The 21,619-nt window shown below is 38.7% G+C and overlaps 1 protein-coding gene across 6 annotated transcripts in view; it reads right to left on the reverse strand.

Moving 5' to 3' along the window:
- The window catches only part of LOC127440270 (calpain-10-like), a 59,583-nt gene extending 38,700 nt beyond the window's left edge, over positions 1–20,883 (reverse strand). Inside the window, exons 1-4 of one of the 6 annotated variants that reach the window (XM_051696749.1) lie at positions 20,650–20,883; positions 15,446–15,642; positions 15,120–15,352; positions 3,638–3,779 (exon numbers count right to left, since the gene is read on the reverse strand). In XM_051696749.1, coding sequence (XP_051552709.1) covers positions 3,638–3,779; positions 15,120–15,352; positions 15,446–15,642; positions 20,650–20,883 — 806 coding nt within the window. Of the gene's footprint in view, positions 1–3,637; positions 3,780–15,119; positions 15,353–15,445; positions 15,643–17,069; positions 17,213–20,649 lie in introns of those variants that run through there. The other 5 variants (XM_051696747.1, XM_051696748.1, XM_051696752.1 and 2 more) reach the window with 5 other exon arrangements.
- Between the last annotated feature and the right edge of the window lie 736 nt (positions 20,884–21,619).

The following is a 21,619-nucleotide window of genomic DNA, read 5'->3' on the forward strand; positions in this document are numbered from 1 at the left end:
GACTCTCCATTTTGGAGTTAAAATCACACTTTTGAAAGTGTTAAATATGTACATCATTCAGAGAGTACATTTTAACACTGTAAAAGTCTATTTGTATATTTGACAGCAGTGTATGTTTAACTCTCAAAGTGTTCTCTTCCTTGGTGTTAAATATGTACTTTACTCATAGTGTAAATTTTAAAACTGTGAATATTACATCATGAGGGGTGCCAGTGGCTTGCAACATCCCTTCAAGATCTAAAAAGTGGCTTGCAACATCCCTTCAAGATCTAAAAAAGCCCTGATCATCGACATTAGGTGCATAAATATTAGCCAAAATAAGACTTTGTCCCTGAATTTCAGCTAAAACAATAATGACTCTTCCTAATTTATCTTTAATCTGTTTGAGACATTTGAATTGTAGATGTTTACTTAGTGTAATGACTCCCCTGCTCTTACTCAAGCCAGCACTATACAAAAAAATGCCCACCCCATATCTTTCCAAAATGTTCAGCTTCCTGCGGAGAAAGGTGCATTTCTTGAAGAATCACTATATCATATTTCTTACGCTTAAGAAGCGAAAAAACCTTCCTTCTTTTTATGGGGTGCCCCAACCCATTCACATTCCACGTGGAGAGAGACAATCCATTCATATTAACATTTGACATTTTGACATATAAGAAAAAATAGATTGTGTGTCAAAGACAAGATTACTAAGACCACATTCCAACATTAGTGCAACAATCAAACCCTGAACATTCCTTAAAAAAACGTGCGCATTAACCCCGCGCAGGACAGCGCCAACTGGGGTCTATCCCTCCAAACTCAAACAGCCCATGTATGCCTACGAGAGCCCCCAAGACAACCTTGCCGTCGGATTGCTAAAATATGGTGTTTCTATACACATTTTGTGAGACAGAATTACACAGCAAAAGATAATCTATAAAACAAACTCCAGCCAACAGGCATTATAAATACAAAGAGCATGTAGATTCATCCATAAAACTGTCCTGAAGGTGTGTTTTTCTACAAAATAAACTCCAGCTGCTAGGCGGAACCAGCACAAAAAGAGCGTGCACATTCTTCAGACAGTCAAACGAACGTTCAGTGAGCCAATCCAATCCAACATGAGTGCAAGCAAATTGCTTAATCACTCCAATGACTTTGCAAGAAATATTCCAACTCACAAAAAACGTGTAGGTTCCTCAAACTGTCAAGCGGATGTTTAGTGAGCAGGCCTGTTTGGCTGCAACATGAGTACAAGCAAATTACTTACTTCCATGACTTTGCAAGAAATACTCCACAAAATAAACTCCAGCCGAAAGGCGGCGCCAACACAAAAAAAAAAAAAAAACTTGCAGGTTCCTCAAACTGTCAAGTGGATGTTCAGTGAGCCGGCCCACTCAGCTGCAACACGAGAGTAAGCAAATAGCTTACTCACTCCAATGAATTTGTCAGAAATACTCCACAAAATAAACTCAAGCCGATAGGTGGAATAAGCACAAAGAGTGTGTAGATTCATCCACAAAACTGTCCCGAAGGTGTGTTGCTCTACAAAATAGACTCCAGCCGCTAGGCATAACCAGCACAAAAAGAGCACGCAGAATCTTCAAACAGTCAAGCGAATGTTCAGTGAGCCGGTCCATTCGGCTCCAACATGAGTACCACAATATGACTTACTCACTCCATTGACTTTATGAAGGACATCGCTTGCTGTGGGCATGTGAATGTTTTACAGCCATCCTTAGCATCTATTCTCAATTTGGCTGAGAATATCAGTGCAAAAGCGAACTTCAATTGATGTAAAAGTTTCTTGCATTCCTTGAATCGATCGCGTTTCTCTCTTGTTGAGTTTGCAAAGTGTGGGAACTAGAAAATGCTGTGGTTCTTCGAAGAAAGTCTTCCTTTACTCCTCGCCTCGCGTAACACAAGATCTTTATCGGGTGATCTCAGAAATTTGGTCAGAATTTATCGGGGCCTGTCTCCCTCAGCGGATCGCCGAGCCGGAACCCTGTGAGCTCGCTCGATTTCCAGCTTATGGCCTGTTATGTCAAGCAGACTCAGAAAGAGCCCGTCCAGGAATTCCACCATATTCTGTCCCTCTGCTCCCTCAGGGATTCCCACGATAAGGACGTTATTCTGCCGGCTAAGGTTTTCCATGTCCTCCAACTTCTCCCAGACACACTCCAAATCCACCTTAGTCACTAGCGGGTTAGCAGGTAATTCCCTCTCCGATGACTCCAGGTAATTGATCCGTTTCTCGACATCCCCCACTCTTGTGACCACATCAGTAAATTTCGCTCCATGGCAGTGATCGATCAACGTATTACAGCAAGATCCTCCAAGTCAGCAACGACCTTTGTCAGCATTGCCGACATGTTCAGCATGTCCAGGGGTGTCAGCTTGAGCACGTAAGTGCCTTTTAATGTCTCCAGAGCCAGAGGATTTTGAATTCTCTGACATATTGTCCTCCTAGAACAGTTATGGAACGGAGTGTATCAAATCTCACCAGTTTATGTCATAAAAGGTATTAAAACTAGCAAAGTGCACAGAGCTCGCCATTCACACATCACACTCAAAGCGCTTTATATAGTGAATAGGGGACTCTCCTCGACCACCACCAGTATGCAGCATCCACCTGGATGATGCGACGACAGCCATAGTGCACCAGTACGCTCACCACACACCAGCTGTTGTTGGAGAGGAGAGAGTAGAGTGATAGAGACAATTAATAGAGGGGGATTATTAGGAGGCCATGATTGATAAGGGCAAATGGGGGTAATTTATAATTATAATAATAATTAATTATAATAATTTTCATTATTCATCACACATTATACATTTGCACATATACAGTGAAATTCTTCTTTTTCACATATCCCAGCTAGGCTGGGGTCAGAGTGCAGGGTCAGCCATGATACGGCACCCCTGGAGCAGATAGGGTCAAGGGCCTTGCTCAAGGGACCAACAGTGGCATCTTGACGGTGCTGGGGCTTGAACCCCCAACCTTCTGATCAGTAACCCAGAGCCTTAACCGCTGAGCTACCACTGCCCGGACACTAGGGTTACACCCCTACTCTATTCGAGAAGTGCCCTGGGATTTTTAATGACCACAGAGTGTCAGGACTTCAGTTTAAAGTCTCATTCGAAAGATGGTGCCTTTTTACAGTATAGTGTCCCTGTCACTATACTGGGCCACTAGGACCCACACAGACCACAGGGTGAGCACTCCCTGCTAGCCTCACTAACACTTCTTCATGCAGCAACCTTAGTTTTTCCCCAGGAGGTCTCTCATTTAGGTACTGACCAGGTTCAACCCTGCTTTGCTTCAGTGGATCACCAAGGGAAAGCTGCAGGGTGAAATGGCTGCTGGCAAAAATCTCTTTTCAGCTGAATAAAGCAATTTCCTAAAAGAAATAAAACCAGCACAATCCAATAAAATATGCCTCAGAGATATTGGACTCTGGCGTGAGGCACTTAATAGTGGATCTTCACCGGATCAACATGAGGTTGACTAAATTATTACAGGATTTTCATTGTTTGCTGAACCTGTTCCTTTTTATGATACAGACATGTTGGAATACAAGGCATTTAGCACACAAAGAACACTAGAAAATACATCAGTAGTTGACCAATCTGTGATTCTTCCACCCTATACCTCTCCTTCCACGCTCCGCTCCAGCTCTTCCTCCCCCAGGGGTTTCGTATCCTGATCAGCTGAACTTGTTCTCCAGTTGTCATTGTCACATTTGTCCATTCCATCACACTCATGGCGTGGAACTGGCCAAGTTCTGGGACACCTTCAGAGATATATATAGAGAGAGAAAGAGAGAACAAACCCATTACTGGAATCAAATCAGTTACCTACAGTGAATCCATGTTTACTGCTCTAGAATGTTCAAACACGGTTATCAGTAAACTCAATGGACCCGCCGGTGGGTCCACAGGGGGGTGCCATATCGTGAAAAAAGTTTACACTTAAAATGCTAAAGTCCCCGTATACATACGTCAGGTATTAAAACTAGCAAAGTGCACAGAGCTTTGAGTGAAAGCTTAGAATCTGAAATTTTCTAAGTATAACATCACCTTTGCATTTATGTTACACAAAATAACAAAATAAGGCCTGAAAACATTTGCGTCCCCCCAAGAGGTAATGGGGTAAAAATATTAATATGAAAATTAAGTCTTTCACATGGCACTTACATGGACATTTCATATATCAAATGAAACATCGCATTCTCAGGAATGTGACAGTATAGTTTATTTTGATGCCCAGTTGCACAGTTCAAATGATTTTCAAAAGAATCATAAAATGAAATACAGGTATGTCATCAAATACATACTCATTCTCTTTTATCCACTGATCATTGCTGCTGTAAGCCCCAAACAGCTAAAAAGCTTTATATCTGCTTTTACCTTAGGCAGCTGTATAAAAAATTAGCCATTTTTGAATTGTGAGCTTGCTTGTCTAAATAATTCAATGTTATAATTTAGATGTCCAAAACAAAATATGCCATCCAGCAGGAAAAGCATGCTAAACAAATCATCATAAAAATTTGTTTTTGAGTATTGATGACAAATTGATTTTTCTATATCATCGCAAAGCTGAGGATTTCAGCTTTCTAAAGACACCTAGATTGAGCTTCTAGTCCACTCATAGGCCAATAAGATATTCAATGAAACGTTGAGGGTGGTGCATAAACTGAAAATTAGACTGAATGTCTTTGGACGAGCACATCTGTGAGGGCTAAAATGCAATAGAGCGCCACATACATTTCAGATCTGTATACTGTGATGGAATGTGATAGAGAAAAAAATTCTTTTTCTAGTGCTTGCTGCCATCTAGTGGAATGAAATAAGAATTTTCAAAGTGAGATAGAGTGAACAGAACCAGAATTACATGCTTAGAAATTTGAGACCAAAAAAACAAAAACTTTGTTTATCATAAGACTATAAACACATACAATATTATTTATGAATAATTGGAATCTTTTTTTTTTCATTTGGGGGGTTTTCTGAAAATTGAGATTAATTATTTGCAATTAGTCCACAGTGTGTGTGAATGGTGAGCTTTTAAATTTGAATGTGAACATAGTTTACTAGTTAAAGGGATAGTTCACCCAGAAATTACAATTCTCTCATGATTTACTCACTCTCCTGGCATCCCAGAAGAGTATGACTTTCTTTCTTCTGCAGAACAGAAATTAAGATTTTAGAAGAATATTTCAGCTCTGTAAGTCCATACAATGCAAGTGAATGGGTGCCAAAATTTTGAAGCTACAAAATCCACATAAAGGGAGCATAAAAGTAATACATCCGACTCCAGTGGTTAAATCCATGTGTTCAGACATGATATGATAGGTGTGGGTGAGAAATAGATCAATATTTAAGTCATTTTTTTAAAATCATAAATTCTCCTCTCTACCCAGTAGGGGGCGATATGCAAGAAGAATGTGAATCACCAAAAACAGAAGAAGAATGGGAAAATCAAAGTCAAGTGGAGATTGACTGAGCAGGGAGGAGAATTTGTAGTTAAAAAAAAAAAGACTTAAATATTGATCTGTTTCTCACCCACACCTATCATATCGCTTCTGAAGAAATGGATTTAACCACCAGAGTCATCTGGAGAACTTTTATGTTGCCCTTATGTGGATTTTGGATCTTCAATTTGTTGGTACCCATTCACTTACATTGTATGGACCAACAGAGCTGAGAAATTCTTCTAAAAATCTTTGTTTGTGTTCAGCAGATGAAAGAAAGTCATACACATCTGGGATGGCATGAGGGTGAGTAAATGATGAAAGAATTTTCTTTTTTGGGTGAACTAACCCTTTAAATTACTAATTCTATGTATGTCAGAAAAAAAATAACTGCTAGTTTACTGCATGTTTATTTAAAAGTGCAGCTAAAAATGTACTACCATGATAACATCACTGGTGCACTGAATTGTAGCTGCTGAAATGAACAGAGCCGGTGTCATGATGAAATGGGTCCACCCGTAAAATTGTGTCCACATCTGACATCATAGCGATTCCTGGAGATTCCATTGGCTCATGGAACTTTAAATGGGTACTATATTCACTGCCTGAGTAGAACTCCTACAAAATCATTTTATGATGTATGTCAATATAACTTTGTAAATACAACATTTAATGACTTTTAAATCATCTGTTACACAAAACAGTATATTACCACAGCTATAGATTGTGAAATTAAACATTTCTTGTTCTGTGTGTTTTTCATTTGGCATACATTTGGCAAGTTATCTGCTACAGAATTCCTGAACAACATTACGAAATATTTGATATATTTACACACCTTACAATCTTATATGCACACCAGCAACTGCGATGGAAAAACTGTGTCCTAAGCAGGTTTGAGTACATTCAAGAACATTTAGGTGAAACCATCTTTCCTAAAACATGTCTTTTATGCACGAATGCTTTTTTAAATGAACATGTTCATTATTTATGTAGTTAAGTCATGTTCATATGTATAGTGCTTTTCATTATACTCATTTCTTTTTCTTTCTTTTTTTAATAAAAAAAAAGTAGATTTATTTGACAACTTCTATCCACTGACTATGTAGAGGGGGTTCTAGTTTGTACCAATTTCTTTTAATGGCTTTTTTTTACACGCAATAAGTAATATCTTAACAAGGTACACATCCTCCTTCAGCACATTGTTTGAAATATTTCCAAGGTACAGTATTGTAAAATCCCTTGGAATCTTGTAACCCAAAATCCTATTCAAATCTAATAAAACAGTATGCCAGAAAATTGCTACTTTCAGTCAGCTCCAGAATATATGAAAATGCTCAACACCTACTTGCCCACACATCTTCCAGCATAGCTGTCGCAAAGATAATTGCTTACTTTTTATTTTGGGTATAATAAAAAGCGTACAAGATTTTGCCACCGAAACTCCTTCCATCTTTGAGAGGAAGTAGATGTGTGCTGCGTTTTGCACACTGCATACCACACATTGTATGGAATTTCTTTTTCTAACTCTTTCTCCCATTTCTGTTTTATATAAAGTGATGTGTTGTATCTACTCTCCATCAGAGCGTGGTAGAGTGAAGAAATTATTCTAGGTTTACATATCTATTATTAGCTCAATCACTTTTTTATATCTAAAGCTTGATATAAAAGTTTTTTATTCTAAAGTTTTTTATTTCCCTCTCAAGATAGTCCCGTAACTGTAAATAGCGATAGAAGTCCTTATTTTCCAAATTGTAATTTCTTTTAAATCTGCAAAACTTTTCCTTTCTATGCAGTGAGACCTTTATTTGCCCACTGACGAAATCTCAAATCAAATGTCCCTGGTTTAAATTTATGATCAAATGCAACCCATCTCAGTAATTTAATCTGGTTTTCCAGGTTGTACTTTTCAACCACATTAAACCATATTTCAAGTGTGGTAGCTGTAACCAAATCAAACTGTCTTTTTAAAGCCAGTGCCTGTTCTTTATCACCTAAAAGGGTCTGTATGGGAAAATCCTGCTTGTCAACTTCTATGTCTTTCCATTTTGATACATAATCAGGACTGCACCAACATACATAATCTAATTTGTGCTGCACAGAAATCTTCTTTTAGATTTGGCAAAGCTAATCCACCTTTGTCTTTTGCCAACTGTAAAGTTATATATCTTACACGTGGTTTCTTTTCCTCCCTCATAAACCTTGAAATATGCTTGTCCCAGATCCTTAATTGATTCTGGGTAATCATGACCGGTATAGACTGAAAAAGATACAACAGCCTCGGGACAATGTTCATTTTTACTACTTCTATTCTTGAACTAAATTCTAAAGGTAGAGTTGACCATTTCTCAATGTCATTTTGAAGATTTATATGAAAGTTTATATGCTTTAATGTAAAAAAAACAAACAAAAAAAAAAACATAATTTTTCTCATACTGTACATTTCTGCTAAACCTATTTTCATCCTCTGGCTCAAACGCTCTGATTAACCTTCTGTCTCTTTAAAGCCCCTCTTTCCGAAAAGCCCAGTCTGCTCTGATTGGTCAGCTGGCCTTGTCTGTTGTGATTGGTCAACCGCGTAGAGCGTGTGTCGGAAATGTAACACCCCTACCATAACTGAGTTTCAGGCTTCCTGAGTAGCTGTAAACACTATTGTAACTATGGTAACAGTTTTGTCGGCTTTTGTACCAGTTTGAGTCCGATAATGAAAGAAATAATGAAAGTTTGGAAGAACAAGCTGATCGACCCGAACCACCTTCACAAGCACGACTTGAGCAGGACGTTTCACAGTGGTAAGTTTGAATTTTGTAGCTTTCTTACAAGTACACTGTTGATTATTGTAAACCTAACAAAGCTTCAAGTAAAAGACACATAGTGCATCTAAGTTAGTCATCTTCTGCTGGAATGGGTGTAGCTGAACTTTTGTCGCCAGAGATATGAACGGAGAACAGAGGCTTACTCCCGGTTGGACATTACCGGCGGTATTAGAGAGTTAATGAGCAAGTTAGCCGTGTACTACCATGGACAGCGTCAGTAACATTACAGCTTGTAATTATAAAATTATATAACACTCTTGAGATCGACCATTTTGTTACAGTTTTAGGTAACAGCCGGCCCACAGGGGAATAGTAAACCCTTACCAAAACAATAACATTACATAGCAAGTTAGTCGAGCACTACCTTGGATTGCATACGTAAAATTACCGTTTGTAAAAATAAATCCATCTCCACACTTGATCACTATTCATGATAGTAAGAATGAAAAACAATCTGCATAATTCTACACAATTGTAGGTAAAAGTAGGCCCGCAGCTGATTAGCAAAACTATTTCAACACAATAACATTAGCTAGCAGGTTAGCAGAGGCCTACAGCTGTGCACTGGGTAACACAAAACTCCGCTTCTGAACTCTCGGTAGCAGTTAAATCCACAAATAATCAAACATACTTACAGGTTGTGATCCTGAAGCACCAGATTGTCCCAACAAAGTGGGAACTGCACCATCTTTCAGGAGTAAAAATTCAGCATTGGTTGTGGTTGTACTGCTAAAAAATAATTTTTAACCACTGATTCTTCAATTCATCTTTCAAACAAAGAGGTTTTGCTTTCGCAGTGAAGAAAACAGTGTCTTCTCGACATGGTGACAACACTAACCCAACTCATCCTGGCCACGGCTATAACTACATTTGTAGCCCTCAGGCCATTATGCAAATGTGTTACATAGTGATGGAGATACTTTACGGAAGAAATAGCCAGACTACAATCCAGCTGTTTCTTGTAGTTCTTAAGCAGTGTTGTCTGTGGGAGAGAATAACTCCCTTTCGCATGGACTTTGTGCTTTGTAACTTTGCAGACCTTTTACATGCACAAACAGCTATATTACGCACTAAAGGAAAGGTAAAATCCCCAAAATCATAATAGTGCCTCTTTAAAGAGAGGACCTGAGATTTTGAAACATTTAATTTCTATGCAGAAAATTCCATTACTAGGTTCAAAAGATTTGAAAGAGTGTTATCTGGTTCTTTAAGATAGACTATAATATCAACTGCAAACATATCATATCCAATGATATGTTCCTCATCTCTAATCCTTATCCCCCTCAAGTCCTTATTTTGACAAATCGCCTGAGCTAAAGGCTCAATATAGAGAGCAAAAAGAGTAGGGCTCAAACAACAGCCCTGCCGCGTTCCCCTGCAAAGACTACATGTGGCCGGTAAATGGCCATTCACCTTGATTCTAGCAGTAGGCTCCTGATAGATTGTTTTAATACACTTAATTGATTTTTTAATGAAACCAAATCTTTCAAACACTTCATTCCAATTAACACTATCAAATGCTTTTTCTACGTCAAGGCTCAAAAGTGCCACAAATGTATGTTTTTCTTGAATATTTTCAATAATATGTAATGTTTTTCTAATGTTATCCTGGGTCTGGCAGTTTTTAATAAAGCCTGTCTGATCCTCGTCAATTAAGTCAGGTAAAAAATTTCAAATCTTTTGCACATAATTGAGGTGAATAACTTGTAATCTACATTAAGAGCTGAAATTGGCCTATATGAGCCACAGCATTCTTTATTTTTACCTTCTTTAAAAATTATAGTTATGATGGCCTCCTTCCATGATGGAAGGATTTTACCCTCTTCAAGAGTCCAATTAAAAGATCTTAACAATAGAGGATTTAGGGGGCCTGGGTAGCTCAGCGAGTATTGACTCTGACTACCACCCTGGAGTCGTGAGTTTGAATCCAGGGCGTGCTGAATGACTCCAGCCAGGTCTCCTAAGCAACCAAATTGGCCTGTTTACTAGGGAGGGTAGAGTCACATGGGGTAACCTCCTCGTGGTCGCGATTAGTGGCTCCAGCGCTCAATGGGGCGCATGGATCGCGGAGAGTAGCATGAGCCTCCCATGCTGTGAGTCTCTGCGGTGTCATGCACAGTGAGCCACGTGATAAAATGCATGGATTGACTGTCTCAGAAGTGTAGGCAACTGACACTTGTCCTCCGCCACCCGGATTGAGGTGAGTAACCGCGTGTAAGGGGGTTCAGTGGAAAGGAGGAGGCGAGAACCGGCTTGACAACTTAAATAACAATTTATTAAACAAAAAACACAACCAAAAACACACAACTAAAAACACACAGTACAGCTGCCTGCAATTCTCTCTCTCTCGAACTGTCGTCCCCGGCCGCCTTTATCCCTCGCGCACCCCATCAGGCTGATTGGGGACCGGGTGTGTCTCATTCCAGCCCGGCCCCGCCCTCCTCGGCTCTACACCGCGCCACCTCGAGGACATACTAAGTAGTGGGAATTGGGCATTCCAAATTGGGAGAAAAGGGGATTAAAAACAAAACAAAACAAAACAAAAAAAAAACCAAAACAATAGAGGATTTAATTAATCTCTAAACTTCTTGTACCATTCAGATGGGAAGCCGTCACTACCTGGGGATTTGTTATTTTTTAATCTGCTAACTGCGCTCTCCAACTCTTCCATAGTGATAGGTGAAGTAAGAATTTAATTCTATGATGTGCAAATTGCCAGAAGATCTAAGATATTAAGAAAATGTCTTATTGTTTCTATATCAGCTGCTGGGGATTGAGTATACAAAGATTTATAATAGCTCTCAAAAACAGATAAAAAAATGTCTGGTTCATATACTAGTTGTTTCGTCTTTGGGTCTAGGATCTTGTGGACTGTATTTAAAGCCTGTTGTTTCTTCAAACGTCTTGCTAACATCTTTGTGGCTTTAGGGCTGGACTAAAATGTCTGCTTAACATATCTCAACTTTTTCTCCAGTTCACTTTTTAAAATACTATCTATTTTCCCCCTTATTTCTTTCACTTGTCTAAATATTTCAGGATCACTTCTTTTCTCATGTTGTTGTTCTAAATCTCAAATCTTTGACTAAACTGTCATATGTTACCAATTTAGCTTTTTTAAGGGAAATGGTCAAAGAGATTAACTTCCTCCGTGTTACTGCCTTAGCAGCATCCCATTAAATAGTGGGGTCAATGTCCCCTGTATCATTATCTTCCATACAGTATATGACTTTATATCCATTTTTAATTGTCTAACAGTTTCTTTATTATTTAATATTCCTAGGTTAAGCCTCCACAATGTGTTCCTTTTTCGGTTGTCATGTCTATTTTCAAATGTATTGCATTATGATCTGAAAGGTCAGCTACACCGATTTTACATTCTTTCACTCTATGTCTGTCTCTTACATTCATCAAGAAATAATCCATTTGTGAATATACATTGTGTGGTATTGAATAATGAGTGTAATCTCTCTCTAAAGGATTAAGATCCCTCCACATTTCCATTAAACCCAATTCCTGTAATTAATTCTTAATAAACTTTGAAATAACTCTTTTGCTGTTGCTGTGGCTAGTGGTATCCAAATTTTGGTCTATTACTACATTAAAGTCTCCTCCAAAAATTAAAACCCCTTCCGATTCATGAGCCACTATATCAAATAAGGTTTTAAAGAAGTTCTTGCCACTATCAGGAGGAGCATACACATTCACCATAGTAACCAATTTGTTATCAGTTTTATCCCTGACAATAATATATCTTTCTTCCTACAAAACAAATTGAGTTTGGGATAAGGATTGCCACACCTCTCCTATGACCTTTTTTAAAAGAGCTATAGAAAGTATTTCGAAAGCTAAACTTCACTAATTTTTCGTGCTCATGTTGTGAAAGATGTGTTTCCTGTAAGACTACGATCTGTGCCTTTTCTTTCTTGAATTTAGCTAGAACCTTATCTCGTTTAACCTTATCTGGTTTACACAGCCCATTTATATTTTGTGAGACAACCTTCATTTAAATTTTAAAACATAAAATAACCTAAGAATGCAGTACCCCACTACCTTTAACAAACATACTGAACATTTAAGGAAAAACATTGCAAACAAAGACAGGGAAAAAAAGACTTCCAAAAAGGGTGTCTTAGCACACCCTGCAGATCCCGTTGGAGGATCGCGGGACTTGCCTCAAACCTAAAGAGGGGCCCGCACTAGAAATGTGAAATAGCGTGTTACTAATGTGCTACTCACAAATAACTCTAGTTAAATGTCCAATGAAATCAAAGAATCACATGTTAATTTTAGAAGTAAATCGTCCATAAATTCAGTTATTTTGGAGACTTGCACTGAAATTCCTGGAGCCTTTCTCTCGCTCGCTGAGTTCTCTCCAAGCTATTGCCTCTGACACACTGCCAGGCCATACACCGCTCTAGTTGCTTGTCCACAGAGTCACCTTCGGGATCTGCCACATTTCCATCTCCATTATCCAATGTAGGCCCACTCCTGACCACTCCACTGTTCACCATCTTGCATTCGAAGGGCGTCTGAAACCGAATCTTCCTTTCTTTCAGTATTTTTTTGTTCCAGAGTAGTTTCTGGAGCATTTCCGCGGCATAGTTGTGATCAAATGTCAGCACGGTGCCTTGCATCTGTATGCGCCCCCACCAGGCCTGCTTCAAAACAACCTTTTTCACTAAAAACTGAAGAAAGTTCACAATAATTGATCTTGGTGGTGAGTTTGAACTCGGTTTCTGGACTAAGGCTCTGTCTGCACGCTGAATTTGAAGATCAATGTCAAGACCGAGCTCAGTTTTGAGAAGAGTCTCCACAAACTGCGAGATGGTGCTGGTATCCTTGACACCCTCTGGCACCCCGTAGATACGGATTTCAGGTCAGTTAATTTTTCATGTATTGCCCTTTTTTCCTCAGAGTGTATTCAACAGAGAAAAAAGGCAGACTAATTTCTTCATGACACCATATTGTGACTGAGCTGGGCAAAAATGAGGATAGTTCTTTTATAAAAGTACCATGGTGACAAAAATACTAGGCTATAACTGTAGAAAATTATGTAGCAAGTAATTGTTGCATATGAATGTAATGTGACTACAGATAAATAAAAAGGACTTATAAATAAATAAATACTGTAAACGTTAAAAAAAACTAAAAAAAAACCAAAACAAAACCGTGAGGTGCATTAGCTTACAAAAACCTGCTCTATTGCATTAACTTACATAAGGAAGAAACAATTTCCTCTAAATACTTCCTCTATAATTCTGGCAGTTGGAAAGTTGCTAAACACAAATTCAACTATTGTTGTACAATTATTTCCTTTTTTGGTAATCACTTCAGCATGTTTTTAAAAGCAGCATTCTTTTCTCGGTACCAAAGGCCTGTCTGTGGGGGTAATGTGCTAAAAGTAACGTGTGTCACGTAATCAGATTACTTTTTTAGAGTAACAAGTAACGCAATATTTGTTTTTTTTTTTTTACCATAATTTCTGAGATACTTTTTAAATAAAGTAACGCGTTGCTTTTGTACACCTCTACTGTCCCTGTACTGCAAGAAATCAGGAGTGAAATTGTGCAAACTTCGGGGAGAAGACATAGTGCATGATTGGCATTCTAGTTCTATAGAGTCTGAGGCCAGAGACTATTTAGCAGAGACGAGTCACTTCTATTTAAATGAATGGGAGAAATTGGAACGCCCAACCAAGAAGCTCTAGCATCCAACAGTCAATAGTTGTAGAAAGGAAGTCCCGCCTTGGAGGTAAAAGAGCCAATCACCTTTTAGATACAGACATCGCCTGACAATCAACTCGCTAACGCGCATGCGCATTTCGTGTTTTAGCATAATATGAGGTCAGTACTTGGTTGAGTGAAATGCGATTGAATCATGTGTTAGTACACACTGCATTAAAAAAAAAATCATTAAATGCGTTTAGGCAGAGAGATTATAAGACTAGTCTTTCACTGGCCACGACATGATAAACAGGGTGAAATACTTCTCAATTCACTGAGTTATGCAGCCGAAATGCTCTGTGTTACAGCTCCCTGTAACTGGGAGAATGGGATGAGAAAAGCTGACTCTGGATCAGTGACTGCAATCAACATTCTACATCGATTGTGTATGCAGAGAAAATGTCTTAGTTTCAAAAAATATTCTACATATTTGTTTTATAATAAACAAGTAGTTTGATTCATGAAACAAACTGTTTTTATGACATTTTGGTAGCATTAAAAATGATTCCATTCAAGTTGTATTAACACGCGCCTTTGCAGTAGGCTGTTCCTTGAACATGTTAGGATGGCAATACCCACTGAACTGTATCCTCACTTTTGAAAAACATCTCAAGTTGACTCTGGCATTGTCGATGGGCACAGCACATGATGACATATGATGCAGGTTCAAGTGCTGGACTTTACTGCTTTAGGTAAGACAGTGGTTATTCTTCATTATTCATATTGGCTGCCATGTTGATGGAAAAACAAATCATGGATATTCATGTTACTTGATTCTTTATTACAAATATGACGTGAAGACCTACTTTCTAAATATCTGTTTGTTTACTATGTTGTTTTGACAGTATCTAGCATGACCTGTAATGTCTCTTGTATGCAATGCATGGCTTATTTGTATGAAATGCATAGCATAGCAGAAGAGAGAGTGGCTGTGAGAAAAAATGAACGCAAAAGTAATGTAATGATTTACTTTCCATAAAAAATTACTTTTTATTTAATTATGTTACTTTTTTAGGGAGTAACACAATATTCTAACGAGTTACTTTTAAAAGTAACGTTATCCAACACTGTCTGTCTGTGTCAAGCACAGTTACAAACTACCATTGTTTTTTCAATCTCACCTGTGGGGGCACTGTGGATACAGCAGCTGATGGCACATCGCTCCTTCAGCTCCAGTGAGAGCTGCGATAGGTTCAAGCCATTACCATTAGGCGTGTCTTGGATCTGGCCATTGCTTTGGTGCTGTGGCAACTTCACCCCTTTCAGACTCCATCGTACCGCTATGGCTCCACTCATGCCCACCATGGCCTCACATACTTGCCCCGCCCACAAACGCTCATATGAACCATGTAACCTAGCATGAAAAATGGTAAACAGCTTCTCACATTACCATCATATTTAATACTCAGAGAAGGGGGAAGAGTGCAGCGGTTAAGTAGACACCTACTTGGCATATGCTTTCTCCAACAATGCCACCCAGAATGCCCTCGGGCTCTGGCACCGTGAGAAGCAGAGAGTGTCTTTGATACAGGGCAGACGGTCATCCACTCGTATCTCTATCCATTGCCCATTCCGCCAGAACCGGAACCGGAAATCTCCACTGTAACCGTTGTCATCCCACAAAAGCTGTTTATGTGGAAATACCTGGTGACAAACACACATAAATTACCTTGTTTCAAATCTCTGATATTTAATAACACAGTTTCGGAAGAAATTAAAAACTAACTTTATTCTTGAAGTCTCTACATGTCTTTTATAAGGGTTAGACACAGTAACTAGTCTCAGTTATAAACAAAACACTGAAACAAAAAACACATTATTAACTTGGCATTTTGAATTGGTGAACTATTCCTTTAACTCAGAATCAGATTAACTGAATTATGAATTATAAAGCTTGACCCTTCTTAGCTGAAGCAGCTTCCACTTCAGCTTTAACAAACTCATCATACTCCTTGCTGTGTCGAGGTTTAAGGTAAGTAATCTAATTTGTTGTGTTCAAGGTTTTAACGGTAGTTCCACCTTGTGATATTCAACCCAACTCCACAGAAGAGACATTTTCTTTCAAACACATCACAAGTTGTGGGCTAATCCTCCAACACGGTTTTCCACACTCTTCTGACAGCAAATTTTTCGACCAATGTTCAAAAGTGCAGATAATTACTTTATCGGCTGATACCGATGTTTGGCCGATACATGGCACAGGCATTTAGGGCTGTGAATCGATTAAAAAAATTTAACTAAATAACTGCACAGTTTCCTGTGATTAACCGAGATTAAATTACGGTACATGATACATTACAACAAACATTACAAACTCATCATAAATATATTTACTCTGTCCAATATATTTTTTGGACATACTGTATCGTGTGAACTTGCCAACGTGCTTGACCTCGACTGTCGTGAATTTTAAGTAAAAAAGTTTTAAATACTAATCCATTTCCACACACCTAGTGTTTCCCTGAAGAAGACATTAATTAATCCACTGGAGTCGAATGGATTACTTTTATTATGGCTATATGTGCTTTTTGGAGCTTCAAAAATTTGGCACCCTACCCATTTTATGGACCTACAGAGCTGAATTATTCTTCTAAAAATCTTCGTTTGTGTTCTGAAGAAGAAAGAAAGTCATACACATCTGGGATTGCATGAGTAAATGGTGAAAGAACTTTCAATCTGTTTAACGGGACATGCATTAGCAATGCGTTGGCCAAGTGCTCGAATCTGTATTTGCGTAAATCATGCTTCTGGGCTTAGTATACAGTGAAATATGATTGAGGTTTCATACTAAGTAACACAGACTGAGAGCCTTCATACTTGTGACAAAGAATAGATAATGTCTAAGGTATTACACCTCAGTGTTTCCGGTTGAGTGAACGCTGTGCGCATTGTCTGCCGCTGCTCTCCGGTTTTATCATTTTATTTTAATTATTGTATTTGGTCAGAAGTTTTTATTGTCTTATGGTGTTTTTAAGTTAGGGATAACCGAGAATCCTTTCCTGGCCGAAATAATCTCATTTTGAACTGTACTATAAACAAACAAGCAGATTGCAATCGGTGTTATAGCCAACCTGGGATTTTTGTTTCGTTGCTGCTGTCATGCCACTACAACTTGGGCCATTTTGATGGATTACTACTGCAAGTCTTTCATCAGGATTCTTTAGCATCGCATCCACTTCATCCAAGTTTCCGCCTCTAAAAATTCCTTTGGACCTGGTTCTCTGGTGAGTGAATATCTCCACGGGATTTCGACAATGACTTTGTACTCCGTCTGCTGGCCTCTTTTGACCATTCTGGTAACTATCGTCGCTTGGAATAGTGAACGATACTCCTCCTATGTTTTCTCCTCACCTGCCTCTTGTAGTATGGCAATTACTTTAACATTCCCAGAACTTTTGCGGCTGAACCATCGGTCAGTGTCGCACCTGCTTTCAGACATTTATTCACGGTGCGCTGATCTGAGGATTCTCCGTCGCTCACGATATGTTCACAGAGGAGCTCGCACTACACGGTCAACTACCACTGCTATATCGGATCATATTCCTGTTATATGGTCCACCGTTGTATGTCTCAGTACGGCGCAACTATGAATTTACTTCGGTCGCTACCAAAGACATCCCTGCTCAGCTCTGCACCGAGAGAAAACAATCTGGTGGAAATAAAAACGGCTTTGACAAATGCAAGATCAGTATCAAACAAAACTTTTTTACTACACGATTTCTTCTCATCAAACAACCTGGACTTTTGATTTATTACTGAAACTTGGCTCACGGCAAATGAGCTAAGTCCTCTATCTGAACTCTCCCCTGCCAACTGTAACTACTTCAGCTGCCCTAGAACTTCCAGCCGGGGTGGGAGCGTTGCGGGTATTTTTATTAAGGACTTGTTTAAATGTAGGCTTTTACCAGTTGATGTTTACACTAGCTTCAAGGTTTTATTATGTAAAGTTGAACTAACTAGTCCTTTGCTTTGTGCTCTGATATACAGACCGCCGAAATCAAACAATGACCTTTTTAAAGGAGTTTTCAGACTTTTTATCCTATGTGGTCCCAAGCTCTGATAACCCGCTGATTCTTGGCGATTTTAATACACATCTATGTCATCTATTTTGTACAACTTTTAGACTCTTTTAATCTCACTCAATCTATCTCAGGTCCTACACACAAATTGGGTCATACATTAGATCTTGTTTTATCATCAGGGTTTTCCATTACAAACATCATTGTAAATGATGTTGGTTTGTCCGACCACTGGCCGGTTATGTTTGACTGTTTGATTTCCTGTTCATATCCTGTTAATCAGCCTTCTACTTACCTCTCCCGGTCTATTAACCCCAGCACTGCCGTACACTTTATGGACGCCTCTCCAGCATCTCCAGCTGGTAGTAGTACGCTGACAGCACAGTGTTTAGATGTTGAGGAGTTGGTAAAGTGCTTTAGTACCTCCTGTACAGCGATTTTAAATGTAGTTGCCCCTCTCAAAACCAAGAAAACTAAACCGAAAACAGCCTTGGTTTAACAATGACGTTCGAGCGTTAAGGAAGGAATGCAGAAGGGCAGAAAGAAACTGGAAAAAGGATAAATTACAAATTTCATATATACTTCTGCAAAATACTCTGTCTCAATTCCAGGAAGCTGTTTCTTTGCAAAGGGCAAATTATCTCTCCAATTTCATCAAAACAAATTCTCACTGCCCTAAGATTCTGTTTTCTACTTTCAATTCTGTGTCAAATCCTACTAGTGCAGCTGGTCCAGATCCAAGTTTAGAGTCACGTGAGAAGTTTTGTAGTTTCTTTATAAATAAAATCACTGACATTAAATCGCAGATTTCTTCTAAGTTACCCCAGAATTTCCAATATTCAAATACTAATCCATCCTGCTTTCCTATTTTCACTCTATAATGCACTCTAAGTTGTTGGACATTATTTCCAGCATGAAATCAACCACCTGTTCTCTCGACGTAATTCCTACAAAGTTGCTCAAGGTCGTACTGGATTCTGTTTCGCCTACTCTGCTCTCTATTATTAATGGCTCCTTACAGAAAAGTATTGTTCCATTCTGCTTTAAGCATGCTATGGTCCAGCCTTTACTCAAAAAACCTAATCTTGATCCTTCTGATCTCAACAACTATAGACCTATCTCAAAATTGCCATTTTTGGAGAAGGTTGTATTAAACCAGTTATCTCCTTATCTACTTTCAAATGATATTCTGGATCCGTTTCAGAGCTAAACACAGTACTGATTCTGCTCTAAGTGTAGTAAAAGACCTTTTACTATCTGTAGACTCTGGTAACTGTGCCATCCTGGTATTGCTATTTAAGTTCAGCCTTTGATACTGTGGATCATCGCATCCTTCTAAATAGGTTAAATCTCGAGGTCGGTATCCGTAATGCTGCATTAGAGTGGTTTTTGTCTTATTTCGCTAATAGGAGTTTTTCGGTGGAAATTGGTGACTTTTCATCGAGCGCAGCTCCCATTACCTGTGGGGTGCCTCAGGGCTCTATTCTGGGTCCAACCTTATTTTCTTTATACATGCTCCCTCTCCGTTCTATATCCGAGTATCATAAGGTCCCCTATCATATCTATGCTGATGATACCCAGCTTTATTTTCCTCTAAAATCAGGTACTGATTCAGTCTCCTCCTTGTTAGCATGTTTAAAGGACATTAAAGGCTGGATGGCTGATAATTTCCTCCAGCTGAACCAGAAAAAGACTGAAGTCATTTTGTTTGGCCCCCCACAGCAGTTAGAAAATTTTAGCCCTTCCCTGGGTCCCCTTCAAGAAAATATTTGTGACCGTGTTAGAAACCTGGGGGTTATTTTTGTTCCTGAATTAAAATTTGATAAACAAATAGTTTCTGTAGTCAGAGCCAGTTTTTTTTCAGCTTAAGGGGCTTCGCAAGCTTAAAACTTTTCTTTTAGTGATTTGGAGACCGTCATTCACGCATTCATCTCAACCAGGCTGGACTACTGTAATGCTCTGTATGCCGGAAATAACCAGTCCTCACTCTCGCATCTACAACTGGTACGGAATGCCGCAGCCTGTTTTTTGACTGGGACAAAAAAGAGGGAGCATATCACGCCTGTGTTAGCATCACTTCATTAGTTACCTGTTCAATACAGAGTTGATTTTAAGATTTTAGTATTTGTATTTAAAGCACTGCATGGACTTGCTCCTACTTATATTTCGGATCTTCTTCGTCCCTACTCTTCTCAGAGAATGCTCAGATCCTCCTCTCAGCTGCTATTGACTGTTCCAAATTATGAACCAAAGGTGATAGGGCCTTTTCAGTTCGGGCTCCAAAGCTTTGGAACACCCTACCTCTTTTTATTAGATCATCCCCTATTTTTAAATCATCTCTTAAAACACATTTTGTTTTCTCAGGCTTATTCGTAACTTGTTTTCACCATTAGTACAATTATGTTTTTATTTTCTGTCTGGTGACACTTTGTATTATGTTGATTAGATATTTTCTTTTTTCCTATATTTGTATTTAAATTATTTTACATTTTATTTTCATTAATGGTTTTCATTGTAGGGGGATGTGTTATTTTATGTCTGTTATACAGCACCTTGGCTAGCACTCATGGTGCTTTTAAGGTGCTATATAAATAAACCTGACCTTGACCTTGACCTTGACCAATGTGTTCACCTTGTTCAACAGATGCTGGTTCTTGAGTAACATGGAGCAGGCACAAAGCAACCAGCAGTCTCCCAGAATGCCTTGCTTCGGGTGGGCCTCCACTGGGTCATCAGGGAAGAGCTGAGGATGCTCACAGATTTCCTGAGAGTCAAATGGATTTGTATGAAATGCACAGCATAGCAGAAGAGAGAGTGGCTGTGAGAAAAAATGAACGCAAAAGTAATGTAATGCTTTACTTTCCATAAAAAATTACTTTTTATTTAATTATAAAACGGTGATCCGCCTCCCGCCGGAGCTTCTCAAAACTGCAGCTTGTAGTGGAGACCCAACATACGAAAATAAATCCTTGATGCATTTTTTTTTTTTTTTCATTTTGTTTGTTCATATTATTTACAATAACGTATGTCAGGAAGACTAAAATAATTATCTCTGCCATTGCAGTTACAAATGTGAGATCTTTAGGGGAGACCACAGCAAGTTGTCACACTTAATACTCAGGATGAATTTTACACACTAGTGAATATTTCTCAGGGTAGGCCTATATTGTTGAAAGTTAATTTATGTATAGGCACATGCCTTCAAATCTTCACTACAAAAAAAAAAAAAAAAAAAGAAAAAAAAGAAGCTATTTAACATTTCCACCATTATTGTCCAGGAAAGAAAGACAGATAATTGAAAACACATTGACCTTTTGTGATAACATGCCCGAATAGCAAGGCATGGTGTCAAAGTATATATGGGGTAAGTTGTCACAGTGGAGCCTGTCATTAAACCAGTGGCATAGTTGTTGTGTGAACATTCAATAAAAATGTCCTTGTCCTGAGAACATTATTCAAACTTTCAGTTAAAATCTACCTTCATTATATAGTCAACCCTTATGGCACTGTAAATTTATTGCGTTCACTTGTTTACCCAACACAGCTATTACAAAAAACATAATGTAAATGAAATTTCAGTTTGGAGGATAGTTCATAAATTC

This window comes from Myxocyprinus asiaticus, chromosome 5 (genome assembly GCF_019703515.2).
Source record: "Myxocyprinus asiaticus isolate MX2 ecotype Aquarium Trade chromosome 5, UBuf_Myxa_2, whole genome shotgun sequence".
NCBI classification, from domain to species: domain Eukaryota; kingdom Metazoa; phylum Chordata; class Actinopteri; order Cypriniformes; family Catostomidae; genus Myxocyprinus; species Myxocyprinus asiaticus.